Source organism: Brassica napus, chromosome A7 (genome assembly GCF_020379485.1).
Source record: "Brassica napus cultivar Da-Ae chromosome A7, Da-Ae, whole genome shotgun sequence".
Taxonomy (NCBI): Eukaryota; Viridiplantae; Streptophyta; class Magnoliopsida; order Brassicales; family Brassicaceae; genus Brassica; species Brassica napus.
The window spans coordinates 20,448,749-20,475,239 of record NC_063440.1 but is presented as its reverse complement, the minus strand read 5'-3'; the positions used below and the strand labels follow the sequence as shown (position 1 = coordinate 20,475,239).

Genomic DNA, 26,491 nt, shown 5'->3' with positions numbered 1-26,491 from the left:
ATGAGTAAAGTGATGGATCGCTATCGTTTACTTTGAATTGTATAATAAGACAAGTCAATGTTTTGTGGAAAAAAAGAAGCTCATAATGGTGTGAGATATATTTAAAAAAATAGATCCCAAAATCTTTCTTCGTAGTTAACGGACAGGAACCAATTGGGTGGCAGACAAGAAAATCGATTGATCTAAGAGCTTGTCATGATTCTTACAAGTAAGCTTTTCGAACTCCAACTTCTTTTATTTGTTTTTTCTGGGTTTCACACTGTTCGATTATTCTCCATCTGATAGTATGCTTATATTACACCTCATTAACTTGTGGATGGAGTTTGCAAAACTTGATCCTTGCCCTTTGAGTTTCCACTGTTCATCCATAAAAAAAATGAGTAGCAAAATGAAAAGAGGAAGTGCAAGTTTGGGTCTTTAAAAATTAGGCTTATATCTTATCCTATTGATTCTGTGGTTGGGTTTCCTATTGATCAGTTTTTCCCTTTTGTTTCTGCTGACATAACTGTTAAAAAAAAAAAAAAGAATCAAGAATAACAAGGGAGTTTGATTAAAAAAAAAAGAAGTGGTTATTGTTCATCTTACAGGATGCTTACCATTGATATGGCTCTTTCTGCTTACTGCCTGTGCTGGAAGGACATTATACCCACTCCCTGGTAAAGGAGGCAAAAGTGCTAAGTTGCCCATTCAGACTTCACGTCCTTATAACATTGCACACAGAGGTTCCAATGGAGAGATCCCTGAAGAAACTGCTCCTGCATACTTGGTATACCATTGACATTTCCTTGATCAATCTCTCTCTCTCTCTATCTATCTCTTTCATTTGATTTATCTGGCTGGCATGGCTGTCTCTAGTTTGCTTTTTTGAAGTGAATGCTTATAAGCAATTTTATCTGTCTTTTTGTCAGAGAGCAATTGAAGAGGGTGCAGACTTCATAGAAACAGATGTCTTATCATCCAAAGATGGTGTGCTTATCTGTTTCCATGATTACACCCTTGACGAAACAACCAATGTTGCCAGCCACAAGGAGTTTGCTGATCGTAATAGGACTTATGAGGTCCAAGGATCTAACAAGACTGGCTTTTTCACATGTACGTTCCCTTCCCATGCTTCTTCTTTTGTTTCTTTATACCAATGAGTTCTTCTCAGCATAAATATGCATCTAATAACGCTTCAAGTGGGTTTACTTGAACTTGGTCTATTCTCTAACGACTTTGATTGCTTACAGTTGATTTTACACTCAAGGAATTAAAGAAACTAAGGACAAAACAGAGATTTTCTTTCCGGGACCAGCAATACAACGGTTAGCTAAGCCTTTCTTTGCTGTCTTTTAACTGTTGGAAGAAACAAAAACAATTCCTGGTACATGAAATATCTAACCCTGTCCATCTCTTGCTTGTTTTGTAGGAAAGTACCCTATCATTACATTTGAAGAATTCATTACCATTGCTCGGGAAGCTCCTCGAGTTGTCGGAATATACCCTGAGATTAAGAATCCAGTTTTAATGAACCAGCATGTGAGTCACAATCCTAGAAGCTTGACTTCTACTTTACTGCAGAAATCATGTGATAACTTTCTTTGGCTCTTTATTGAAACATCTACTTTTGCTCTAATTAGTGGTAAATTACTTGCAGGTCAAGTGGCCTGGTGGTAAGAGATTTGAAGATAAAGTGGTGGAGACACTTAAAAAGTATAAATATGGAGGCTCATATTTGTCCAAGAAATGGTTGAAAAGACCATTGTTTATTCAGTCATTTGCGCCATCTTCACTCGTGTACATATCAAACTTGATAGACTCGCCAAAAGTGTTACTAATAGACGATGTTACCATTCTAACAGAAGACACTAACCAGGTCCATCCTCTGCTCTTCTTCTTACAACTGAATGTTCTTATGCTTTTGCTTTGCTAGAGTGATCAATCTTTCCTGCATTCTAGACATATGCGGAGATCACATCAGATGTGTATTTCAATTACATTAAGCAATATGTTGTCGGTATCGGACCTTGGAAGGACACAGTTGTTCAAGTAAGCAACAATTACACGCAAGCCCCCACAGATCTGGTTAAAAGAGCTCATGTGCATAATCTACAGGTCGGTTTTAAAACCTTCCCCAGAGATTAAAGGTCTGTAACATGTTACTAACTTTGGCGTTATAAAACTCAGGTGCATCCATACACGTACAGGAATGAAAACGAGTTCCTACACTTAAACTTCAGCCAAGATCCATATAAGGAATACAAGTACTGGATCAATGAGATTGGAGTCGATGGACTCTTCACCGACTTCACGGGTAGCCTCCACAACTATCAAGAATGGACATCTCCATTGTCTGAAACTTCCAAGTCTCCAAGACAGCTCTTGGGTCAAATTGCTTCATTAGTCCTCCCTTATACAAAGGCTTGAAATACCACAGAGGAGTTTTGAAGATCAAATGTGTTTGCTTACTTCACAAGATTATACATAAAAGGCAAAACAACTTTGTAAATCTTGGAGCATACTTCTATTATACCAAAAAGAAGGAAACAGTTTCTCTAAATAACTTAAGAGACAGTACACAAATCAAACTCAGTCCCCTCAAAAGATCTTAGACACAGAAAGTTGTGCGGCAAGGGAAGCAAGATAACCATTTAGGGGTGCGGTTAGAGGCATGATCGCTTCTGCTTTAGGAGTAAGAGGTTTATGATCGAATGCAAGAGACACCAGATGTGATTGCAACATGCAACATGTCACACACACAGAAAAGTACCGCAATGGAATTGACACAACAATGTATATACCATCATTGGACCAGTTTAGAGATAACTGATCTTAATCAATGTAATTTAGGGTGACAAACTTCTCATCATGCGGTTAAAATCATCGACAACACTAAGCCAAGCTCTTCTCCACGGAGAATCACAAGAGAGTGAAGCTATGGTCACATAGCCTACAACAAAACTCATTCGGAAAGATTCCATGAAGACTGCATCTTCAACTCCAACTTCTGAAGCATTGATATTTGATACTACAACTTCTACCTGTGGGTTTTCCACATAAATGAGGATTCCCAATGTAGCTGCTTCCATGACACCAGATAGATTGTTGTAAGAGACATTGAAGACAGCAAGACTTCTCATCTCTGTCAGTTGTGATGGGATTCGGCCTTGTAAACTGTTGAAAGAAAGGTCAAGGCTCTCTATGTTCTCTAGTCCGGAAAAACTTTCTGGCAGGGCACTGAAAAACTAAAAATCAAGTTTTCCTGCCAAAAACGAAAACATAGTTTCCCCCCCTCTTTAAAACCAAAAATCGAATATTCCCATTCAAACTACAAAATCAAGTTTTTTCGTAAAAACAGAAAAATTGAGTTTTCCAGCAAAAACCACAAAATCTAGTTTTCCAGCCAAAACATCAAAATCGAGTTTTTTTGCCAAAATAAAATTTTTTTTTTCTGCTAAAACCATAAAATCAAAATTTCCATCAAAACTATAAAAACGAACTTTTAAGTTATGCCGGGAAAACTTGATCTTGCGGTTTTAGCGGAAAAACTCAATATTGTGATTTTTTCCGAAAAACCTGACTTTTTGTTTTTGGCGGGCTATTCAATTTTTCATTTTTTGGCAGGAAAAACTCGGGTCTACGGAAAACTCTGGTTTGCGGTTTTGACAGTTGGATTAAAGACTGTGCTACACGATATAGATATTTAGCTACTTCCCAGAACGGCACTATAATCTTTTGATGCAAGGGAAGTAGGGGTGTTCAATCCGGATATCGGTTCGATTTAAGTTCGTTTTTTTTTTGTTTTCGGTATTTCGGTTAGTAAAATATAACTACAAATAAATGAGAAATAGTTACACATGGTGAAAAAGATTACAGATATACCTTCCATATTATTAAACAAGGCACTGAAAGCAAACTTGGATAGTCCAGACTTTGAACCTCTTCAAAGGGATGCAACAAAGAAAGACAAGGAGACTTTGAGGTACAAATCACCAAAGGCAATCTTGGTCCCCTAAAATGTTAAATGTATATTTCTATATTTCTTTGTGTCAGCCACCGCCACCAACTTGTCTGAATTATATTCTACTAATATTGGACTGATATTTTGATTATAAAAATAGATCTCAGAATCTTTTTTTCTACTTAAATAATCGGACATGAACCAATTGAGTCACAGACAAGACCAAAGCAATCCGATTGATCTAAGAGATCTTCATGATTCTTACAAGTAAACTTCTCAACCTCAACCTTTTTATATGTTTTGTGGGTTTCTCATTGTTCTATTAGTCTCCATCTGATAGTATGCGTGTAATGCAACTTGTTTTACTTTTTTTTCTGCAAAATCAAAGAGAAGTTTGGGTTTTCTTACTAAAAAGGAAAAGAGAAGCAAGAATAACAATGGAGTTTGATATAAGAAGTGGTTATTGTTCATCTCTACAGAATGCTTGCCATTAATATGGCTATCTCTGCTTACTGTCTGTGCTGTAAGGACACCATACCCACTCCCTGGTGTAGGAGCCAAAGGCGGTAAGCTACCGATTCAGACTTCACGTCCTTATAACATCGCACACAGAGGTTCCAATGGAGAGATCCCTGAAGAAACTGCAGCTGCATACTTGGTACACCATTGACATTTCCTTATCAATATCTCTCTCTCTCTTTGATTTTACTATCTTGGCATATTACTGCCATGGCTATCTTTAGTTTGTTTTGTTGAAGTGAATCTTCTTATTTGGACAGAGAGCAATTGAAGAGGGTACAGACTTCATAGAAACAGATGTCTTATCAACCAAAGATGGTGCGCTTATCTGTTTCCATGATGTCATCCTTGACGAAACAACCAATGTTGCGAGCCACAAAGAGTTTTTTGATCGTAAAAGAACATACGAGGTTCAAGGATTCAACATCACTGGCTTTTTCACTTGTACGTTCCCATGATTCCTTCTTTTATTGTTTATACCTGAGTGGATGCATCCTAATAGGTTCTCTTTGATTTGCTTACAGTTGATTTTACTCTCAAAGAACTAAAGAAACTAAGGACAAAGCAGAGATACTCTTTTCGAGACCAGCAATACAATGGTTAGCTATCCTTTTGTTCCTGGATTAATCTGGATGAGGAAACAAAAACAATGGTACAAGAAACATCTAACTCTGCAGATCTCTTGTTTGTTTTTGCAGGAAAGTACCCTATCATTACATTTGAAGAGTTCATTACCATTGCTCGGGATGCTCCTCGAGTTGTCGGTATATATCCTGAAATTAAAAATCCAGTTTTAATGAACCAGCATGTGAGTCACAATCCTACAAGCTTCACTTCTGCTTTCATTGCAGAAACGTTATAACTTTCTTTGCCTTCTATCTCCCTTGGAACCTCTAGCTTTGCTTCTAATCAACTATTATATATTCGCAGGTCAAATGGCCTGGTGGTAAGAGATTTGAGGATAAAGTGGTGGAGACACTTAAAAAATATGGATATGGAGGCTCATATTTGTCCAAGAAGTGGTTGAAAAGACCATTGTTTATACAATCATTTGCTCCATCTTCACTTGTGTACATAACAAAATTGACAGACTCGCCGAAAGTGTTACTAATAGACGATGTTACCGTGCTAACAGAAGACACTAACCAGGTCCATCCTCTGCTCTTCTTAGTTGTTTGCTTCTCCTGAAAGTTCTTTTTCTTTTGCTTAAGTGATTGATCAATTTTTTCGTGTAAATTCTAGACTTACGCAGAGATCACATCAGATGTGTATTTCAATTACATTAAGCAATATGTTGTCGGGATTGGACCTTGGAAGGACACAGTTGTTCCAGTAAATAACAATTACATACAAGCTCCCACAGATTTGGTCAAAAGAGCTCATGCGCATAACCTACAGGTCTGTTTCAAATCTCCCCCTAAGATTGAGTGTCTGGTTGGTGAAACATGTTGCTAAATTCTTGAACATGTTCTTGGCGATATAAAACTCAGGTGCATCCTTATACGTACAGGAATGAAAACGAATTCTTACACCTAAATTTCAGCCAAGATCCATATAAGGAATATGAGTACTGGATCAATGAGATTGGTGTTGATGGACTCTTCACCGACTTCACTGGTAGCCTCCATAACTACCAAGAATGGACGTCTCCATTGTCTGAAACTTCCAAGTCTCCAAGACAGCTCTTGAGTCAAATTGCTTCATTAGTCCTCCCTTATGCAAAGGCTTGAAATACCACAGTTTATCCATTGTTTGTCATTCTCTTTTACATCATGCTTAACAAATAAGAAACAGAAAAAAAAAACTATGTACATCTTGGAACATACTTCTAAAATACTAAGAAGAAGAAACAATCTCTCTAAATAACTTAAGAGATAGTAAACAAATCAAACTCAATTAGACACAGAAAGTTGTGCAGCAAGGGAAGCAAGATAACCATTTAGGGTTGCGATTACATGCACGATCAGCTTCTGCTTTAGGAGTAAGAGGTTTTTGAGATTCATCTCCTTCATCAGCCTCAGACGAACTCTTTGGCGAATCTGGCTGCGAAGTCCTCCTCTTTTGTGGCGTTGGCCCTTGTAATCCACCCTTATCTGCATTCCCCAATCTACACAATGAACAACAACAAAAAGTGAGAAAAATAAAGACATTTCTATTTTAAGACATGAAGAGAAGAGTTTTTTTTTTGTTGTTTTACTTTTGAAAAGCGAAAGACTTAACGCTTAAATCTTCAGACCGGCGAGAAACAGACCGATCTAACTTATTGTTTTTGTTGTTGTTGTTGTTGCTGTCTTTATTAGAAGCTTCATTAGCCATGATAACTTCTCGTATACTTGCGGCAGCTTTTTGTTCTTCATCTTTACTTGTGCGATACGCTTTGTCTGTCTCAGCTGCTTTCTTACCTACATCCACCGGAGTTTTGAACTCCTCCGCGACTCCCCCTTGTTTTGTGTCGTGGCGCGGAGAAGGCATATGAGGAGTTCTCGGTGAAGGAGGCTGAGGAAACGTGAGCTCGCCGGATTTGAAGTAATCTATTTCAGTGAAGCTATTGTTTCCCATGCGGATGCTGAAGAGAGATTCATTGGAGAGAGTGCTCCATTCAACGGGAGCTGTTGAGGTTGTTGTTTCGAAAACGTGTGATGGGATTCTATAAGTAGGTGTTGAGGTTGCGTCGTTTGTAGATCTCTCCATGATTTGCGTTGGAGGAGATTGATTGTTTCTTAGATTATGATCAGGTCTTGGTTCTGCTTCTATGGAAGAACAAGAAGAGGAAGAAGACGATGAAGAAAGTCTTAGGGTTGGATCTTCTGCGTCTGGTTTAGACGTGGGGTTGAAAAAGTTGTGCTCGTGTGACGTTTCCATGGTTCCAAAATGAAAATTCTGCCAAAAGTTTTAATCTGCAATGCAAGTATGAAGAAGACAAAAGATGTTTCAGAGGACAACAATGAAGACGAAGAACACATGCAAGAAGATGTCTATTTTTAGAAAGTTTAGATGACAAGAAAGGGAATGTTGTTTGTTTTTGGAATCAAGAGGAGATTAAGAGTTTAAAGGACACGCACGCGTCTAGGAATTTTTATATGATAATGAAAATTGTTACCCAATTTTAATCAACTATTTTCGACATTGCTAAGTAAAGCTCGGTTTGAAATAGTACTAGAAGTTTTCAAGAATGGAAAGTTCGAAGGGAGAAGTACACCTGAAAATGCATAAATGTACGCTTGCTCGGCCTTGGGATACAAGAAAATCGTTTTCGAAGGAGACACCGTACGCAATAGTGAATTTCATCATACTCAGTAACTATTGTGGTGTGGCTTCAAGTCTCCATAGATAATATTAAGCCTGGGTTGCAAGTTTCCAGATAAAGTCTTTTAACCTAGGAAATGAACTGCAATTGATAATACATTAACTAAATACGTGATTACTAGTTTTACTCAATGGAGTTTATTTCATTGTTGTCATATATACTTTCCTAAAACTTTGTTCAATACTGACCAAGGACTATTTATAATAGTTTCAGCCGATAAGGGGTGATAATCTATTTCTCCCTCAGAACTATCATATAGCACCACATTTACATATACTTAAGCTCACGCAGTACCGGCCCTGATAGGAAGCGGGAGAAGCATACGCTTCCAGCCGTAACATTATTATCAATAATTTCGGCCTTCATTTTCCGGAATTCACTGTATGTCAGTTGGAAACAGCTCTTCCCTCATTGTTTCATAGTGATGGGTTCAATTTTCCTTAGGTGCAGTTTTTTATTAGAGTTAGTTTTTTGACAAACTTTCATAGACCAGCCCAATATTATAAGTTTGCTTCCAGCCCATCATAAACCAGGACCGGTGCTGAGCTCACCTTCTGTAACTCCATGAATTGAAAGTGGATTTCCACCCAATATAGAAGTTCGAATTATATTTCCGCATATACATTCGGTTTAATGTTTACCAATCAATCTTAATCCAGTTTTGCTCAATCAAATACATAATCAAACTAAAATTATTCAATTAACACACAATAGAGAAACTTCTCCAAATTAATACCTTCAAATAACATTAAATTATGTTTTATGATAAAATAACACTCAAAAAACACTTTAACAGAAAACACTTTACTTTAAAAACTCGTTCCTATCTCTCCCATCAACCGTTCATCTCTGCAACTCCGGTGACCGGCGCGTGGTGGCTCCGTTAGCGCCACCGCCGGTCCCTTTAGCTTTATTTTCTCTGTCTTTAGTAGATCTCGTGTTTAGATTATGTTAGGGTGTGGTTCTAGTTAGGTGGAGGGCTTTGGTTCGAGGAGCTTGTGTCGGGTCACGGTTTTCATGGAGGGCGTGTGGCTAGTTGGTTGGGTCCGCCGCCGGTTCATGGTGGTCCCTTATCGAGCGTGTCTCGGATTCCTTCGTGCTTGTTTGGGTTGGTTAATCGGATGGTCTTGTAGCGTCATGGTCTTGGCGGTGGTTCTGGAGGTGATTGCTGGTGTTGGTCTTTCCGATTGGTGTCTGTTGTGTCTTTAGCAACGGGTTTGTTTTGGCGGGCCAAATGTTCCGGCTTTAGTTTCTATAACAGATTTCTTGTTGGTTTGGCCTGGTCTTGTTCCTGTGCTCGGCTTTTCTTCTTATCTGTATCAAGGTCGCTATGCTAGGAGTTGGTTCAAGTCTGGTTCGTGGTTCGTATTTTGGATGTGGTCTTGTTGCGGGGGCATCTACTTTCTCTTCCTAGAAGCTGTGTGTTTCTAGTGGGGTTATTAGCGTCGCAGTGGTTCCGTCCTTCAGTTCTTCTCTTGCGAGGAGGTGGCCATTCTTCAGTCGGTAGATGCTGAGTTTGGGATGCGAGGGTCCGCGTGTAAGAATTGGAGGTCTTTGAAGGTGTTTTCCCGGTCAGAGTTCAAGATTTTTATCTTGTGCTTGAGCTTGTTTTCGGTTTTGGCTCCTCTTGGTAATGGTCGTGGTGAAGTTTCTGCCTTTGCTCTGTGTTATGTTGCAACTATCTCAGCCGTTTAGAGTCTGGTGGGGTTCTTGGTGTTCACTCTTCGCTTTGTAGCAGTGTGGTTCTACTCGAGCTCTTGTCTTTCAGCTCTGTTGGCGATGTGCAGAAGGTATGATTGAGTATTATGGATTTGGAGACCCTCTAGTGATTAGTCTTTCTTTTGTCTCAAGTTGGTATGAATGTTTGTTTCTCTAGATAGTATGGTTCCCATAAATCTCTTGGGTAAAGGCTCCCGTAAATCATTCGGGTTTTGTTTGCCTGAATATGGCATTATGTTTGTAAGTTTCGTTTCAGAACTCTGTTTAATCAAATTCCAATTGTGTAAAAAAAAAAAAAAAAAAAAAGAAACTTCTCAAAATAACATATATTAAATATATATATATATATATATTTCATATTTGAATTTAGTATTTAAGTGATTAGAATTTATGGTTAGTATTTATGGGTGGGTGGTATTAGAGTTTAGGCGTTACAGTAATTTAGTTTTTTTTTATCACTATTCACATGAGTGCTATCTGGAAAAAAATTCATTGGGTAACATTTTTACATCAATATTTTAAAATGTCTTATTTTGGAGATTTTGCCAATCTATACCAATATTTTCTTATTTATGTATAGGTATATTGTTTTAGGGTTTAGATGACTTATGATCATATAAATAGTTTAGACAAACTGTTGCAGACGGCTGAGATAACTGAATACAACAACCTTCATAATATTTGAGAATGTCTGGCGGCACAGTTCCGAATCTCCTCCCTTTCTTCTCCACAAAGGTATACTCCGGTTACTCTGACACCTGGAAAGGATTCTACAAGGTGTATTCCGATGTGTTCAACAGTGTTTACCTCAACGAGGTTAACTTCGCTAGGAAGTTAGGGCTGGGAATGGAGACTCCTCCAGTGATGGGGAGTCTAGAGAGTCCGTACGCTCAGGTAAAGGAGTTTTATAGTTACTGGTTAGGGTTTAGGACTGTTATGGATTTTTGCTGGGTGGATGAGTTTGATGTGATGGCTGAACCTGACGGCGTGATAAGGAGGAAGATGAAGGAGGAGAATGATGAGGTGAGGAAGAAGGCGAAGAGAGAGTACAACGAGAGTGTGAGAAGCTTGGCTGCTTTTGTGAAGAAGCTGGACAAGAGAATGGTTGATATGATGGTGATGAAGAGGATAGAGATGGAGGTGAAGGAGAGGGAGAGGGAGAGGAAGGAGAAGATGGGTAAGGTGAGGTGGGAGAGAGCTATGAACTACAAGGAGCCTGATTGGGCAAAGGGGGAGGATGGAGGGTTCAGTGTAGTGGAAGAAGATGATAGTGATGATAATGATGATGAAGGTATGGTGCTGTATTGCATTGTTTGTAGCAAGAATTTCAAAACTGAGAAGCAGTGGAAGAACCATGAGCAGTCTAAGAAGCACAAAGAGATAGTGGCAGAGTTGAGAGTTGAGGCACCTGAAACTGAAACTGTAGAGGAGCTTCAAGAGAAGATTCAGGATGGGTTCAATATCGATGAGGCCGAAGCCGAACAAAAGGATGTTGAAGAGGAAGTTGTAGGAGAAGCTGATGAGACTGATGATGAGTTTGTTATGACAGAGGAGGATGTGAAAGGGTCTAGTGAAAGTGAGGATGATGATGCGGACGACGAGATGAGTCTACTCAAGAAGATGGTATCTGAGCAGAAAAATAAGCTAAAGAATGTTGTGTCAAGAGAAGAAGATGAAGTTGTAGTCGAGATTGAGAGAACTAAACAGAATGCCGATGATGCCAACATAGTAGAGTTAAACACATATGACAATGTGAAGGATGATGCACATTCAATGGAGTATGATAACAAGAAGATCACAGGGAGGAGGCGCAGAAGCAAGAAGGATAAGGATATGAATAACCTTGGAGGGTTATTGGAGAAGAGCAGTGAAGCTGATAACACTCAAGATAGAAATGGAGACACGGAAGAGTTTCATGCAGAAACGTTTGAGGAAAGCAAGAGAGTTCCAAGATCAAAAACATCAACCAGAGGAATGACATCCGAGGTACAATCATTCCTCCCTTGTAGCATCACTAGATCATAGTTTCTGGCCTGGTAGTTACTGAAATCATATGTGTATCAACATGTAGGGCACATCGAAGAAAGTTTTTTATAACAAATGTGGTAGATGCGGAGAAAAGTTTGAGTCAAGGTTGGTCCATTTAATATTTGTTTCTTATGTCATCTCCAGTATATTTTGTATCACTCATACGTTGTTGACTCACCATTTTATCTACCTTGGCCAGGACAAAACTATTCAAGCACTTAGCTGATACCGATCATGCTACAGTGAAATCCAGATGATCCATTGCTCATTTTATGCAGAGTAGAAACAAGAATTGTATTCTTTTATTTAATTTTATACATTGAAGTTGTTTTATTGCAAAGGAAATGGTGATCAGACTATTTATGTACTAACTAGTTAGTATGTTTGAAACAATGATTTTGCAAACAAGAAAGCTATCAAAGGTTGGCTCTATAATACTATTTTTTACTTTCTGGTCAATGTAGAGTCTTCCATGCTATAGACTATGGTTTTCTAACCAAACTGTATTGTTATTGTTGTTGGAGGAAGCTTTTATTGTCCCGAACCACTTCAAATCTTCAATATCTATCGATGCAATGATTATTATGTTTATTATTTCATATGAAGAATGTATTATCAAGTAAAACAAAACGTAGATCCAATTGTCAGAACTCAACATTAGATTCAACCAAACTTAAACATTAACTCTTAAAGCTGAGAGCACCAGTCCCTAGCATTCTGGAACATCTTCAACCACGGACTAGGCCCAGCTTTCTCAACCTCCCAGCTCTTCGGGTACCACGGGTACTGCCACATCAAGAAACACCGTTCAGGATGAGGCATCATCGCAAGATGCCTCCCATCAGGCGAACATATAGCTGCTATCCCCAACGGTGAGCCGTTGAGGTTAAAAGGGTAAGCTTCAGTCACACTCCCATCATCATCACAGTATCTCAACGGAGCCAAATCTGAGTGAAGCATACGGTCCAAGACTCCTTCGTCCGGGAAGTAAGCCCTTCCTTCTCCATGAGCCGCCCACACTCCTAAGGTGCTTCCCTCCATTCCCTTCAGCATTATCGACGGCGAGTCCTTGATCGTCACGCTTGTGAACCTGCACTCAAACCTTCCTGACTCGTTGTGAACAAACCTCGGCTGGGCCGTGTCGAGAGACCCGCCGACTTGAGGGCCTGGAACCCATCCTAACAAGGCCATTAGTTGACAGCCGTTGCAGATTCCGAGGCTGAATGTGTCTGGTCTTTTGTAGAACTCTTGGAACTGACTCAGGAGAGGAGCGTTGAATCTTATAGAAGCAGCCCATCCTTTGGCTGAGTCGAGAACGTCAGCGTAGCTGAACCCGCCAACAAACACAATCCCACGGAACTGGTCAAGAGTGATGGCTCCGGCTAGAAGGTCAGACACTGTCACGTCCCACGGTTCAAAACCTGCAGCGTAAAATGCAGCAGACATTTCTCTGTCTCCGTTGCTGCCTTCCTCTCGGATCACAGCTACTTTCGGTTTAGCATCTGACAACATAGACAATAATTAAAAACACTCAACACGTTACATAGGCTTAATGAGATAAAGAAGCGTACCCTTAGACATATACTTATCATTGGTCCATGAAGGAGTAAATGAGAGCTTCCAGTTAGGTTCATGCCTCAACTTCAAACCTTCTTTCTCCATCTCAACACAAGAAGCTAACCGCTGCAGCTTCTCCAACTGGAAACTGGTGTCTTCCCACATGTCTCTGAGGAATGAAGTTTCCTCGCTCAAATGAGTGATTCCATCAACTTTCACCTCAATCAAAGGAGACTCGGTGACTTTCCCAATGACTTCAGCAGTAACATTAAACCCACGGAGCTTCTCCAACACAGCGTCTAAGTTCTTGTTGCTAATCTCCATCACTAGACCGAGCTCTTCAGAGAACAAAGTTTCAAAGAGGCTAATCCCGTTTGAATCCAAGTTAAGGCTTATACCTTTGTTTCCAGCAAAAGCCATTTCCATAGCTGCTACAACTAGTCCACCATCGCTGATGTCATGTCCAGCAGATACCAAGTCCTCTGAGATGAGAGCTTGAACGCCTTCGAAAACATTTTTCAGATACGGAACATCATCAACGTCAGGACAGTCGTTTCCAATCTGACCAAAGACCTGAGCAAGTGCAGATCCACCTAACCTCCTCTTCCCCTTTGCTAAATCAACATGCAAGAGAACACCATCATCATCATCTCCAAGCTTCAGATCAGGAGTCACTGTCTTTGTTATGTCAGGACAGGTAACATAAGCACTGATCACAAGGTTTCCTGGAGCTTTAACAACCTCACCATCCGCATGAGCTGCCATTGAAAGACTATCTTTACCACCATCAATCGCAATGCCAAGCTCAATCATGGCTTCGGATAAAGCAATTGCAGCATCATACATCGCTGATCCTTCTCCTTCAAGCTTGGCAGCATACATCCAGTTACCACTAGCTTTAACATCAGAAAGAGCAGTAACCTTCGCCCAAACCAGATTTGTCAAAGCCTCTCCAACGGCTAGTCTCGCCATGGCTTTTGGATCAAGCAGGCCTTTGATCGGTTGCTCTCCTATGGCACATGCACCACCTGTTAGATCTGTGAATGTCTGTGCGATGACTGCAACATCAGCAAGAGTGATCTGCAACGGTCCAACTGTTTGCTGCTGGGCAACAAGACCTGTAACACATCTATCCACTTTGGTTGTCAAGAACCGCTTCGAAGAAACAGATGCTAAACGCAGAACCCTTTTCAAAGAGTCCATCAATGTAATCCCAGGAGCAATATCAAGTGGTTCCCGTGCATAAGAAACGCGGTTGAACTCAAACGTTTTCTTAGGCATGTCACCAAGAACCTTCTCGAGTTCAAGATCCACAGCAGGAGAAGGTGGAGGTAAGCCTTCCTTCTTGCACTTAGCTGCAGCTGTGCTGTCAATTAAAGTACAACGACCTTCTCCATTAATCGTTCCAAGCACAGCCATTGAAAGCCTCTCCCTCTTACAAATCAATTCCAAAACCTCTCGGCTCTCAGCTTTCACCAGAATAGCATCCTGCTCTTGATACTCAGCTCCCCAAATCTCCAACACAGACATAGTATGATCACCAACAACAACCGCTCTTATATCAATCTCCGCACCTTTGGGATAAATAATCTCTTTAACCACATTACAATTCCCACCAGCGCCTTGATCATGAATACTGATAATAGGATTCTTCTCCCCCATCTCAATGCAAGCACGGACAACACGGTACAGCTTCTGAGACATCTCAGCATCTCCACGCTGCACAGCGTTGAAATCAAGCTCTGCGTCGTTCTGACCACTCACCATACTCGAAGCTGCACCTCCTCCCATACCAATACGGTAAGCAGGTCCACCAATCTTAACAACAAGCATCCCAACCTCAGGCTCACCTTTGGTTATATGAGTATGATCAATCTGTCCAATCCCTGCACTGAACATAATAGGCTTCAACCACTCTCTTCTATCCCCACTCGGCAGTCTCATTCCAAAAGTCCTGGTGTATCCTTGAATCATAGGCTCTCCAAACTTGTTCCCATAGTCAGACGCTCCGTTGCTAGCGTCTACGAGTATCTGTAAAGGTGAGGCAAGATTTGATGGGTACTGGAAAGAGGAGTCTTCCCAAGGAGCATAAGAGCCCTCCATGTTGAGGTTCCCAACACAGTAACCAGAAGTGGATGCAACCACAAATGAGCCTCTTCCAGTTGCATGTGTGTCCCTAATTCTCCCTCCAGCACCTGTCTCAGCGCCAGGGTAAGGAGCCACCGCGCAAGGGAAGTTATGAGTCTCAGCAGTGAACAAGATGTCGAGATCACGTGCGCTGAGATCAAGTAAGCAAGTGGAACCAGGAAGAACAGGTCGTAGCTGGTTCACCATAAAGCCTCTTATAGCACTGGAGTTATCCTTAAACCCAATGACAGAGTTATTTCTATTTGCCTGCATAATTTAAACACATAAGATAAGAGGTTTATCATTTAAAAAAAAGTTAAAGTTCAGCATTTATAGTTATTACCTCCCAAGTGCTCTTTACAATCTGCATAAGAGACCTATCCATTGGCTTTCCATCAATAACAATGTTCCCAGCAAAGAACCAATGTCGACTATGCTCGCTGTTGGACTGAGCGATATCAAACAGCTCAACATTAGTGGGGTTACGCTTAATATCCTCTTTGAAAAGTTTAGTGTAATACAGCAAGTCTTGCTCATCAAAGGCTAAACCCATCTTCTGGTTGATATCTTCAAGCGCCTCTCTACCTTTCTCCATCACAGGCACATACTTAACTTCCTCGGGAACCACATTAGTCTCAAATGAAGTCAGCCTTTGAGGGTACACACACTCGGTCATTCTATCGTGAACCATCGCGGAAAACTCGTGTATTTGAGTCTCCAAGAGTGGCTCGTTGCTGAACAAGAGGTACCTCCTGGACCTTTCCAAGCGAGTCACTTCGTTTAAACCACAAGCTCTGCATATTGAAACTGCATTGGTGGACCAAGCTGTTGTAAAAGACAGTCTGGGACCGACTTCGATGATTGTAGCCTGAAGTCCTTCCTGCTTCTTCTTCCTCTCAAGAAAACTATCTGTGCCTGTAAAGCATAAACAGTTTTGTTACCATTGCAAGTAAACAAAATAATACAATGAGAGGGTGAAAGTAGTACCTAGATTCTCTGGCTCGAATGTTTCTTGAAGAATCCACTTTAGGACAGATAGCTTTTCTTGTGGTAATTCAGTTTCAAGACCGATGTTGAAACACTGTTCTGTTGTTAAACTGACAACCTGGTTGCTGATTTTGGTCTGAACCGCCTTGAGAAGCTCAGCGTTGGCGCTTTCTTGAATCAAAGGGACGCGGTAGAAATGGATGACCTCTGCAGCAGGTTTCTCAACTAAGCTCGGTTGCTCAACAACAGAAACAGCAGGAGCTCCAGGCGTAGAACATCTCAAGCCACCAGCTTTGGCTCTATTCAGAGAGCGCAGACCCTGTGGGGTTTGAAATCTAACAGAACCCCACAGTTGAGTTGTTGAGCTTCGCTGCAAAAGCGTCGTTTGTCTATTGGAACCCTGCAAGAGCCATGAATAATGGAATCTTTTACCAAATAAAAACATCACAGACGCCAATAAAAAAGCGATGCGACTGTATTAACACTAATCTATGCAATAGAACTTAGAGTAAGAGAATAGTTACGTTTAGAAACAGAGCCGCACGAGTAGCTTGGGAGGTATTCATCGCCAAGAACAAATGCAGATAAGGTTTAAGGGTCTCTTTCTCTCTCTGCTAATGGTTTAACGAGGCTGAGAGCCTGTGACTGCGAGAAACACCAGAGTCGACACAACACTGTCTCTGTGTCTTCACAACACGAGTCTTTAGGTTTTTTTAGTGGGTTGCTACTTTTTTCAATTTTCAGGTATAAAAACAAAAACAAAAAAAAACAACAGATGATTACTTTTACAAAGTTGGGCTATCTAGGTCCAAAATGTTTAATGGGCCTAAGCGTAGATATTACAATATTACATACGATATCAATTTTTCTATTGTTTCCATATAATTATCGAGTGAGTTTCGATCATATTAAGCCACGAAGGATAAGTTAATGATGCCAAAAATGATTAGAAGAGATTTAACATAGATATAAATTTTTTATCTTCTATAAAATGTGAATATGTTTGTAACAAGTACGTTATCAATCTCTTTAAATGATATCAATAGCCAAAGAAAATGATATTCTTTCTGAGTCAAGTTACTATATGATGAGGAAAAAAAGAATTGAGAGATTCTAACTTGGGATTAAAGACCAAATCCATGAACCATGATCAACAAAACACTTCAAAACAAAGAAAGTCAAATTCTTTAAATATCAAAAATACAAAAATAACGAACTAGTGGACAAAAACCACAGCTACAACATCAAAGTTTGCTTCATATGTTACTCGGATACATGAAGACTCTGACCCTCATTCCCTGCAAAAGTAAGAAACAGTTGTCTTCTTTAGAACCCCAAGCAAAAGATTTAACATCTAAACAAGATAACGATTAAAAGATATCTGATAAAGTACCATGGACTTAGGAGGCAAGTTGGAAGTGAATTTGGCACGCACAACACCGCTGTTACCATGAGGCCTTGTAACCTTTCCCCAGATGCAGCGGTAGTGGCTACCGTTCTTCTTGGTCTTAGCCTTGTAGATGTAAGCCATCCTCTTTCCCTTGTACCATGTCACCTCCTCCGTCGTGTTGACTCCTTCAATCTGGATAAGGGATGTGTTTGGGTACTGGTTAGACTTGGACCTGCACCAATAAAGGAAACGTTAGAAACCAAAGTTAACATTATCAAAAGTTCAGTCTAAGTTCTACACGACAAAGCAATTAAGCAGAAGTTTATACAATGTTCTAAGAAAATGCAGAGAGCTAATTACATAGAGTTTTGATTTTGTGAAGGTATTATAGGAGCAGAGTCTAATTATAAGTTGAATATGAGATCCTAGCAGCTTCAGTTACATAAACTACTCATCATGGTTCATTAGATAATTGGAGCTAAATCAAGAAACAGTAAGAAGTATACAATGAATTTACATAGAGATCAAATGTAAAATGTGTCACCTTTTGTATCCCAAGATGGTTCCCCTAACGTAGAGTCTGCAATACAATCGATAAGACCATTAAAGTGAGTAAAACAGAGGCAAAAGGAGCAAAGCTCAAGTGCTACTATGGATAAACCAAGATTTGAAAACTAGGCTTATGTGTCAAACTTGATGAACAATAAGAGGAGGAGAGGAAGAAAGACCTGACACGTTCTCCTTGGCGTCCCTTCACCATTTTCGCGTCGGCTGATAAAAACGCAAGACTCTGCAGCTAGTGATGAAAACGGAGAAGCCGAACCTTAAGACATAACCACGAGTTTATAACGTGTTGCCCTAGTTCTCTCATCTTTAGATTTTGATTATAGTGGTCCTTTGGGCCTCAAAACTTGGGCCCATTAAAATATTTAAATACAATTTATAATGTTTTTTCGTTGCCTTATCTATTTATGTTGTCGTTTACTTCTCGTTCCTACTTGCTCTCTCGTGTGATGATCTCTAAGCTGCCGTGTAAGACGGAGAGGCATGGCAGCTTATGGCCACTTACTCCACTACATTAAAGGTTTGGTTGTAATGACATTGTTAAGACGCTCTTAATCTAATTTATGATGCGGATAAGTGAGAATTAGAATGAGATTACAACGAATTTATGTAAATCGAGTTTATTTCCAATGAAAGTAGACTTTTTACATCTTCACATGATTCTGCTAGTTAAGTCAACCAAAGAAGCCAATCCAAAAACCAGAACAGGGTATGAGTATTACATTGGAGACACTTTAAAGGTTAAGACTTTAATCCTCAACCATTTCCTCATCATCATCTTCTATTTCCTCAATCCTCATCTTCTTCACCGCCTGAGCTGCATCATTTTTCTTTGGCCCATTGGCAATATGAATCAGAACATCCGACTTCTGCCCTGTCGTAGCGTTCACTATCCCACCATTCTTCTCAACACGGTACACAAGATCAGATCCACCACTGCCTGCATCTATGTAAACTGTGGAGTTCTCATCAATTTCCTCACGCACAACCATCTTCGACAACTCTGTCACCACCTTCCTCTCCATCCATCTCCTTATTGGCCTAGCACCATACACCTAACCATACAACACAATATAGTCAGCCAACAGACATTACCAAACTAAGAGATTAGTACAAGATAAATATTGCAGTAGGCTAAGAGACATACCGGGTCGTAACTCTCAGCTAAAATGTAGTCCAAAGCAGCATCGGTGACTGCCAAAGCAACGCCTCTCTCAGCAAGCCGGACAGCAACATCCTTCATTTGGAGGCGGGCTACTTTCCTTAACTGGTCATGTGAAAGGGGATCGAACACCACGATCTCGTCAAGCCTGTTCAGGAGCTCTGGTCTGAAGTGCTTTCTCACCTCCTGCATCACACATTCCCGGGCCACTTGCATCGTCACTTTCCCAGTTAGCCCTGAGAGAAGATGCTCTGCGCCAAGGTTTGATGTCATGATTATCACCGAGTTCCTGAAATCGACCGTCCTTCCTTGGCCGTCTGTCAATCTACCATCATCCAACACTTGAAGCAAAGTGTTGAAGACAGCAACATGGGCCTTTTCCACTTCATCAAAGAGTATAACACAATAAGGTCGTCTCCTCACAGCCTCAGTTAACTGTCCTCCTTCCTCGTGACCAACATAGCTGAGAGAAAGCGATACCATGTAAGAAAACAAATTTTCATGGAGAAAACAGAGTTTTGGAAAGTAAAGCAATAGCTACTTACCCAGGTGGTGCTCCAATGAGGCGAGAGACAGAGTGCTGCTCCATATACTCAGACATATCAATCCGAACTAAGAGGTTTTCGTCATCAAAGAGCTGCTCAGCAAGAGCCTTAGCAAGCTCAGTCTTGCCAACACCAGTTGGGCGAAGGAACAAAAATGATCCAGTTGGTTGTTGTGGCCTTCCAAGTCCTGCTCTAGACCTTAAGATCGCCTCAGCAACGGCGTTCACAGCTTGATCTTGTCCCACGACCCTCTTGTGCAACCTATCAGCAAGACCAATCAACCTGTCCTTCTCGTTCTGGCCAAGTCTTGTCACTGGAATCCCAGTCCAACGGCTCACAACTTCAGCAATGTGTTCCGGCCCAACGTTTTCGGTTAGCATCATATTGTCGTCAGAAGTTCCTTCAAGTTGGGCAATTGCAGATTCCACTTCTTGGATTGCTCCATATCTTAGGTCAGCAGCTCTTGCAAAGTCATATCTTCGTTCTGCCTCTTGCAAAGCAAACATGAGCTCTTCTCTTTTCTGCTTAAGCCGGCGAATCTCATCAATTCTCTCTTTCTCCTTTCTGTACTTCATCGTGAGAGGCTGTAGCTTGTCCCTCAAGTCATCAAGCTCTTTCCGCACCTCCACAAGCCGAGCTTTGCTGGCTTTATCTTTCTCCCTTTCCAAGGCATGTAGCTCAATCTCCAGCTGCATCCTCTTCCTTTCAAGGTTATCAATCTCTTCAGGTTGGCTATCAAGCTGGACTCTCACATTAGCACAAGCCTCATCCACCAAATCAATAGCCTTATCCGGTAAATGCCGACCTATTCAACCACAAACATGTCATGTCAAGAAAAAGATCAAACAACAGCATTGTCTTCGTATTAAGAATCTTTAACGTACCAGTGATATAACGGGCAGACAGCTGAGCGGCATTGATAAGAGCTCGGTCCTGGATACGCACACCATGATGTCCCTCATACCTCTCTATAAGCCCTCTAAGAATACTAATAGTGTCAACCACACTCGGCTCAGCTACATAAACCTGCTGAAACCGTCTCTCAAAGGCAGCATCTTTCTCAACATACTTCCTATACTCCTCAAGCGTCGTAGCACCAATACACCGAAGCTGACCTCTAGCTAACATAGGCTTAAACAGATTAGCCGCATCCATGGACCCTTCACTCTTCCCAGCGCCAAGAACCAAATGAATCTCATCAATAAACAAAATCACTTTTCCTTCAGCTTCCTCAACCTCTTTCAACACAGCTTTCAACCTCTCCTCAAACTCCCCTCTGTACTTAGCACCAGCAACCAACGCACCCATATCCAAAGACACCAACCTCACATCAGTTAAACTATTAGGAACATCTCCCTTCACAATCCTCTGCACTAAGCCTTCAACAACAGCTGTCTTCCCAACTCCCGGCTCTCCAATAAGGACGGGATTATTCTTAGTCCTCCTAGAGAGAATCCTCACAACTCTCCTAATCTCCTCGTCTCTACCAATCACAGGATCAAGCTTCCCAGCCTCCTCAACCAAGTCCCTCCCATAAGTCTTCAACGCTTGAAAATTCGTATCACCGGAAGCGCTCTCCACCTTCTTCCCTTCTTTCCCGCGAAGCTTCTCAACCTCAGCCTTCACCTTCCCCGCCCCAACGCCTACCTCGCTCAACAGATCCTTTATCTGAGAATCTTCGAGAAGGCCGATGAGGATCTGATCAACAGCCAAGTGAGTGTCCCCGCGCGACTTCTGAGCGGAATGAGCTCTGCGTATGACCTTGATGAGGCTCGAGCTCGCGGGGATATCATCCGGCGGTGGGGATTGAGAGGGGAGCTTCTTTAGAGCTTGGTTGATCACTCTTTCGGCGGATTGGGCGGCGGCGCCGGCGCTGGAGATGGCTTGAGGGAATATTCCGGCGGGTCGGAGATTAAGGCTCCGGCTAAGTGTAGAGGAGTGATTTGAGCGTGGCCGGAGTTTACGGCGAGCTCGTGAGCTGCTGCGATTGTCTCGTTCGTCTTGTGTGTGAATTTCTCTGGATTCATCTTAGATTTTCTTCAATAGATTGTATAACTTCTTCTTTGTAACAAGATCGTTGTAGATTTCGTTTTTGGGATGTTTAGAAAGTTTGTGATTTGCGAGAGAGAAGAAGGAGGCAGGTGAGGTATTTTTAAGGGAATGAGATTCATCTCGAAAGATGGAGAATGATCGTCGTGGAACTTTTTTGTGAGAAGAGAAGAAGATACTAGAGAGTTCGTGAGAAGAGAAGAAGAAAAATCAATTTCAATCACTTTTTTTTGCTATATGACAGTTAGATGCCAAGTGGAACTTTCTTTTATGGTTGGTCTTCCGTAATTATTATTTTTTCTTCTTCGGCCGGACCTTGTAGAAATGTATTGTGCAGAAAAAGAATCTACTACAAATTAAAGGAGTTAAATGAAAATTGCAAAGCTTTACTAAATATTATAGTCCTTCATTTTTTCAGCCATTTTTTTCTTTCCCACCTGTTTCCTTGAATCAGTTTCCTTCCCACTTCTTGTAACTTCAGAAACTGGCTCAGTGCATGCAAGAGACTGGCTTTCACCAGAGGAAGCCTCGATGTTATGGAGTTGAAGTTTATTTTGCTTGGGAAATCATAAGCAGTAACAACAGATCACCATCATAAAAGAAGAGACAGTTTGAAATAAAAGTCTTCTTCTTCTTCTTGTATAAACTGAGTATAACAACGTTTGACTCTATAATTCATGTTCCTCACAAGTCAAGAAACACAAAGGAACAACAAGAGAGAGATAGTACAACAATGAGTTAGGCTGGGATCTCTCTGATCAGCCAGTTTAAGCTCGGGAAAGCAAAATAGAGAACTAGAAACGACGGAACAGCCAAAGCAATAGTGACAAAGAAATAAACCCCGAGAACTGCAGCACTCACAGGGATCGCATATAAAGCCATCAACAGGAACATGACTACCAAAGGAAACTTAGCCAACAAATGAGCAACAAGAGCCATTGACTTACATATATACCCATGAAGCCACCCAGTTCTCAAGTATCCTCTGGTCACATCTGAAGCGTTGTTACTCACTCCATCACACCTCTCTTTCGTATCTCTCTCCCCTGAAGTGACCCTTCTGTTGTCACTGCGAGAGCCGTTCATGGTTTCGACCATCCATAAAAGGTAATAGTTCTTGGAAGGAAACTTGATGGCTCCGTTGCGTACTAGCCTTAATGAGAGCATATTGCACCAAGGGCAAGTAACGAAGAAGGGGAGGTGTAACGGAAAACCTGAGGATTTGATCACAACGGCATGGTGGAGAGCTAAGAGACAATCTTTGCAGATGGTGTATAAGACGTAAGGCACATTCTCAAATACGTTGAATGGTTCCCAGCAGATGGGACACTCCAGTCTTTCTTCCTTCCTTGTCTTTCTTCCATCATCTAAAGGAGCTTTTAGCGGTTCTGTGACAGCATCTTCTCCCTTTGATTTAAAGCCTTCTTCATTGGATTTTGAAGTTAAATTCCACATAACAAAATGGTGATGACTTTTTTCTTCACAACCCTTCAAAGAAAGAAGTAAAAGAATGATCAGTTAAAGGAGACTGAACACTAATCTCTTTTCAGACATTAGAGAGAGATGGTTATCGAAAAGACAGAGATAATCATATTTCAGACACGAAGTTCACAAACGAACCTACAAAGAGAACAGAGCATACCACGAAGCAAGGAATGTCTCTGTTTTGCAAAGAGTTTATCTAGTCATATGAGATATGGATAATTGCAAAGAAATATCCAAAACTCTGACGTAACGACGCCGTTTCATGTAAGGACGACCACAAAAAGAGACACGCGTAGTAAGACACGGTGACACGGAAACGCCTTTCGAGGTTTACCACCGCAAACGCACCGTTTGTAAACGCTCATATTTAGAGGTGGGATTTTGACCGATAGCGAACCAGCCAAACCAAATGAAATTGTTTTGGCGTTTCGATTCAAGTTTGGTATAATTTGGTTTCCGTTCGGCAATTAGTTAGTTGGATTTCTATTCTTAAAAAAAAAAGAAACAAACCATTTTATTTCCAGTCAAATAAATAAAATTTTAATCGATATAACCGAATTGACCAATTTTATTCAAAAGACTCGAATTTGTAATTAAAATTAAACAGTAACCAACCCAAAACATTATTAACCAAATGCCAAATCAAACCGAATCAAAATTCAGTTCAGCTCAATTTAATGTAATTTTATGTTAACTGAACTAACATTTTTTACCAGAACCCATATGCCTAATCATACATACTAATTTACACTATCCATCAATTACTTCTGTAATTATTTTATGCTACGAGTAATTAGTGGGAACTGAAATTAGGTAGAGCTAGATACAAATTGATTCAATTTGAAAAAAGAAATTAAAGAACTATTCTTATTTAAAAGTTTATAATATAGTAGAATCTTGAGAATATATACAATATTTTGAAAGTTTTGTTTTATGAGTTAAAATTGTATAAAATTTGCCTCAATAGTACTAAAATGTGATAACAGTACAAAATTACTAAAAATTAAACTTTTATATAATAATAGATTTTATATATCAGTTAACAATCATCACACCAATACACATTTGATTTTAGCAAACCATATAATTTTAAGAAAATAAACAGTCATTTACAAATTTAGTAAAAACTAAAAACAATTTAAAATAATAATAATAATGACATTTGTCGGTGTGAATGAGCTGTACGCGTATCTTCTCCTTCAGCTTCTGGATCGAGCGAAGCATTTTCTTCCGACAATGTATTTTTAATTAAGACAATGCTTCCGCATTATTGGGTTTAGTTTCTTTTTTTAATTAGGGTTCTTCAGATCGAATATCCTCTCTCTCTCTCTCCCACCATCGAATCATGCTAAAGATCTAATCTTTCCTCAGATCCGTAAGTACACACAGAGAGAAAGCTACAAAGACTGTCTTTTTTCAGACAAAAAAAGAAACAGACTTTAATGGTCTTCGCAACTCTCTAACTGAAAATCCAAACGAGAAAATGGGTTCGCCGGCGCACAAAAGACCCTCCGGAAGCGGCGGCGGCGGAGGACTCCCGACGTCAACATCACAAAACGGCGGAGGAGCAAGAGGCGGTCGCGGCGTGTTGCCACGTGGCAGACAGATGCAGAAGACGTTCAACAACATCAAGATCACGATCCTCTGCGGGTTCGTCACCATCCTCGTCCTACGCGGCACAATCGGCGTCGGTTACCTCGGGAGCTCGAGCGCCGACGCGGTTAACCAGAACATCATCGAGGAGACTAACCGGATCCTAGCCGAGATCCGGTCCGATTCGGATCCAACCGACTTGGAAGGGCCTCAAGAAACAGAGATGAGTACCAACGAGACGTACGCTCTAGGGCCTAAGATCACGGATTGGGATAGTCAGCGAAAGGTATGGCTCGACAAGAACCCTGAGTTTCCTAGTACTGTTAATGGCAAAGCTCGGATCTTGTTGTTAACAGGGTCTCCTCCTAAGCCCTGTGATAATCCTATCGGTGATCATTATCTCTTGAAGTCTGTGAAGAACAAGATTGATTACTGTAGGCTCCACGGGATTGAGATTGTTTATAACATGGCTCATCTGGATAAGGAGCTTGCTGGGTATTGGGCCAAGTTGCCTATGATTAGGAGGTTGATGCTGTCTCATCCGGAAGTTGAGTGGATCTGGTGGATGGATAGTGATGCTTGGTTCACTGACATACTGTTTCAGATCCCTTTGGTTAGGTACGAGAAGCATAACTTGGTGATTCATGGTTATCCGGATTTGTTGTTTGATCAGAAGTCGTGGATTGCGTTGAACACTGGTAGCTTTTTGCTGAGGAATTGTCAGTGGTCGATGGATTTGTTGGATGCTTGGGCTCCTATGGGACCTAAAGGACCAATTCGCGATGAGGCTGGGAAGGTGCTGACGGCTTATCTTAAAGGAAGACCGGCTTTCGAGGCGGATGATCAGTCGGCTTTGATCTATCTCCTGCTTTCTCAGAAAGATACATGGATGGAGAAAGTGTTTGTGGAGAATCAGTACTACTTGCACGGGTTTTGGGAAGGTTTGGTGGATAAGTATGAGGAGATGATGGAGAAGTATCACCCGGGGTTAGGTGATGAGAGGTGGCCGTTTGTGACCCATTTCGTTGGATGCAAACCGTGTGGTAGCTACGCTGATTACGCGGTCGAGAGGTGTTTGAAGAGCATGGAGAGGGCTTTTAACTTTGCAGACAATCAAGTGCTGAAGCTGTATGGTTTTGGACATAGGGGACTGTTGAGCCCCAAGATAAAGAGGATCAGGAATGAGACGGTTACTCCGTTGGAGTTTGTAGACAAGTTTGATATCCGCAGAACAACGCAAGTGGAAACCAAACCACAGAACTAGAGGAGCTCTTCATGGACACGTATAGGTAATATATATGACACTTACAAATGCAAAGCAAAATTTGTTTGCCTGTACTTGCTACTTCATTGTTTCTTCTTCTGCTTTTTTTTGTTTTCGTTTGTTGTTGTTTGCAAGAATATTTTAGTTGCAAAATTCTTTTTTTCCATAGATGTTTTTTGTTGTGTTTTCTTCAGTCTAATATACTTTGTCATTGCTCGTGACTACTGTATTCAAGTCTGACATATGAACCTGTTG

At 40.9% G+C, this 26,491-nt stretch overlaps 8 protein-coding genes and 1 pseudogene across 9 annotated transcripts; 4 read left to right on the top strand and 5 right to left on the bottom strand.

The window, feature by feature from the left end:
* The first annotated feature begins 79 nt into the window (after nt 1–79).
* Nucleotides 80–2,567, top strand: LOC106430183 (glycerophosphodiester phosphodiesterase GDPD5). Its single transcript, XM_013870954.3, has 8 exons — nt 80–208; nt 588–766; nt 909–1,092; nt 1,230–1,304; nt 1,409–1,518; nt 1,637–1,855; nt 1,939–2,094; nt 2,167–2,567. The coding sequence occupies exons 1-8, from the start codon at nt 196–198 to the stop codon at nt 2,404–2,406; spliced, it is 1,176 nt and encodes a 391-aa protein (XP_013726408.1). The 5' UTR covers nt 80–195; the 3' UTR covers nt 2,407–2,567.
* Nucleotides 2,568–3,829: 1,262 nt separating this feature from the next.
* LOC106430184 (glycerophosphodiester phosphodiesterase GDPD5) lies at nt 3,830–6,325 on the top strand. Its single transcript, XM_013870955.3, has 8 exons — nt 3,830–4,207; nt 4,420–4,598; nt 4,720–4,903; nt 4,984–5,058; nt 5,158–5,267; nt 5,390–5,608; nt 5,702–5,857; nt 5,950–6,325. The coding sequence occupies exons 1-8, from the start codon at nt 4,195–4,197 to the stop codon at nt 6,187–6,189; spliced, it is 1,176 nt and encodes a 391-aa protein (XP_013726409.1). The 5' UTR covers nt 3,830–4,194; the 3' UTR covers nt 6,190–6,325.
* Nucleotides 6,326–6,560: 235 nt separating this feature from the next.
* LOC106430170 lies at nt 6,561–8,231 on the bottom strand. The gene has a single exon (XM_048735793.1). The coding sequence runs from the start codon at nt 7,319–7,321 to the stop codon at nt 6,653–6,655; it is 669 nt and encodes a 222-aa protein (XP_048591750.1). The 5' UTR covers nt 7,322–8,231; the 3' UTR covers nt 6,561–6,652.
* Nucleotides 8,232–9,969: 1,738 nt separating this feature from the next.
* LOC106430174 (DNAJ protein JJJ1 homolog) lies at nt 9,970–11,972 on the top strand. Its single transcript, XM_013870944.3, has 3 exons — nt 9,970–11,471; nt 11,557–11,618; nt 11,713–11,972. The coding sequence occupies exons 1-3, from the start codon at nt 10,173–10,175 to the stop codon at nt 11,768–11,770; spliced, it is 1,419 nt and encodes a 472-aa protein (XP_013726398.1). The 5' UTR covers nt 9,970–10,172; the 3' UTR covers nt 11,771–11,972.
* A 106-nt stretch (nt 11,973–12,078) lies between these two features.
* LOC106430171 (probable phosphoribosylformylglycinamidine synthase, chloroplastic/mitochondrial) lies at nt 12,079–16,937 on the bottom strand. The gene is made up of 5 exons (XM_013870943.3): nt 16,709–16,937; nt 16,185–16,584; nt 15,541–16,112; nt 13,085–15,464; nt 12,079–13,015 (listed from the first exon to the last, which is right to left on the bottom strand). The coding sequence occupies exons 1-5, from the start codon at nt 16,748–16,750 to the stop codon at nt 12,201–12,203; spliced, it is 4,209 nt and encodes a 1,402-aa protein (XP_013726397.1). The 5' UTR covers nt 16,751–16,937; the 3' UTR covers nt 12,079–12,200.
* Nucleotides 16,938–17,287: 350 nt separating this feature from the next.
* On the bottom strand, nt 17,288–18,448 carry LOC106430175 (60S ribosomal protein L35a-1). Its single transcript, XM_048735794.1, has 4 exons — nt 18,303–18,448; nt 18,119–18,154; nt 17,578–17,806; nt 17,288–17,482 (listed from the first exon to the last, which is right to left on the bottom strand). Exons 1-4 carry the CDS (start codon nt 18,332–18,334, stop codon nt 17,441–17,443), a joined length of 339 nt encoding a protein of 112 aa, XP_048591751.1. The 5' UTR covers nt 18,335–18,448; the 3' UTR covers nt 17,288–17,440.
* Nucleotides 18,449–18,742: 294 nt separating this feature from the next.
* On the bottom strand, nt 18,743–22,119 carry LOC106430173 (annotated as a pseudogene).
* Nucleotides 22,120–22,504: 385 nt separating this feature from the next.
* Nucleotides 22,505–23,668, bottom strand: LOC106430158. Of its 2 annotated transcripts, none has more exons than XM_013870934.3 (2): nt 23,537–23,668; nt 22,505–23,382 (listed from the first exon to the last, which is right to left on the bottom strand). In XM_013870934.3, exon 2 carries the CDS (start codon nt 23,347–23,349, stop codon nt 22,633–22,635), a length of 717 nt encoding a protein of 238 aa, XP_013726388.1. In that variant the 5' UTR covers nt 23,350–23,382; nt 23,537–23,668; the 3' UTR covers nt 22,505–22,632. The 2 variants fall into 2 exon arrangements, with proteins under 2 accessions (XP_013726388.1, XP_013726387.1); XM_013870933.3 differs by having other exon boundaries at nt 23,515–23,610.
* An 886-nt stretch (nt 23,669–24,554) lies between these two features.
* On the top strand, nt 24,555–26,404 carry LOC106430179 (probable xyloglucan 6-xylosyltransferase 5). The gene has a single exon (XM_013870951.3). It carries the CDS (start codon nt 24,863–24,865, stop codon nt 26,234–26,236), a length of 1,374 nt encoding a protein of 457 aa, XP_013726405.1. The 5' UTR covers nt 24,555–24,862; the 3' UTR covers nt 26,237–26,404.
* The last annotated feature ends 87 nt before the right edge of the window (nt 26,405–26,491 follow it).

What these genes read in the sequence shown, in the direction of transcription:
- LOC106430158 (XM_013870934.3), bottom strand. Translation starts at nt 23,349, where the DNA reads ATGTGGAATTTAACTTCAAAATCCAATGAAGAAGGCTTTAAATCAAAG.
- LOC106430183 (XM_013870954.3), top strand. An exon ending in CCGGGACCAGCAATACAACG is followed by an intron (nt 1,305 to 1,408) that starts GTTAGCTAAGCC and finishes CTTGTTTTGTAG; the next exon opens with GAAAGTACCCTATCATTACA. An exon ending in CAGTTTTAATGAACCAGCAT is followed by an intron (nt 1,519 to 1,636) that starts GTGAGTCACAAT and finishes AATTACTTGCAG; the next exon opens with GTCAAGTGGCCTGGTGGTAA.
- LOC106430174 (XM_013870944.3), top strand. Translation starts at nt 10,173, where the DNA reads ATGTCTGGCGGCACAGTTCCGAATCTCCTCCCTTTCTTCTCCACAAAG. An exon ending in CCAGAGGAATGACATCCGAG is followed by an intron (nt 11,472 to 11,556) that starts GTACAATCATTC and finishes ATCAACATGTAG; the next exon opens with GGCACATCGAAGAAAGTTTT. An exon ending in GGAGAAAAGTTTGAGTCAAG is followed by an intron (nt 11,619 to 11,712) that starts GTTGGTCCATTT and finishes TACCTTGGCCAG; the next exon opens with GACAAAACTATTCAAGCACT.
- LOC106430184 (XM_013870955.3), top strand. An exon ending in CATCACTGGCTTTTTCACTT is followed by an intron (nt 4,904 to 4,983) that starts GTACGTTCCCAT and finishes ATTTGCTTACAG; the next exon opens with TTGATTTTACTCTCAAAGAA. An exon ending in TCGAGACCAGCAATACAATG is followed by an intron (nt 5,059 to 5,157) that starts GTTAGCTATCCT and finishes TTGTTTTTGCAG; the next exon opens with GAAAGTACCCTATCATTACA.
- LOC106430171 (XM_013870943.3), bottom strand. Translation starts at nt 16,750, where the DNA reads ATGAATACCTCCCAAGCTACTCGTGCGGCTCTGTTTCTAAAC. An exon ending in TTGTAAAGAGCACTTGGGAG is followed by an intron (nt 15,465 to 15,540) that starts GTAATAACTATA and finishes TAAATTATGCAG; the next exon opens with GCAAATAGAAATAACTCTGT. An exon ending in TGATAAGTATATGTCTAAGG is followed by an intron (nt 13,016 to 13,084) that starts GTACGCTTCTTT and finishes CTATGTTGTCAG; the next exon opens with ATGCTAAACCGAAAGTAGCT.
- LOC106430179 (XM_013870951.3), top strand. Translation starts at nt 24,863, where the DNA reads ATGGGTTCGCCGGCGCACAAAAGACCCTCCGGAAGCGGCGGCGGCGGA.
- LOC106430175 (XM_048735794.1), bottom strand. Translation starts at nt 18,334, where the DNA reads ATGGTGAAGGGACGCCAAGGAGAACGTGTCAG. An exon ending in CGCCAAGGAGAACGTGTCAG is followed by an intron (nt 18,155 to 18,302) that starts GTCTTTCTTCCT and finishes ATTGTATTGCAG; the next exon opens with ACTCTACGTTAGGGGAACCA. An exon ending in ACCATCTTGGGATACAAAAG is followed by an intron (nt 17,807 to 18,118) that starts GTGACACATTTT and finishes TTATTGGTGCAG; the next exon opens with GTCCAAGTCTAACCAGTACC.
- LOC106430170 (XM_048735793.1), bottom strand. Translation starts at nt 7,321, where the DNA reads ATGGAAACGTCACACGAGCACAACTTTTTCAACCCCACGTCTAAACCA.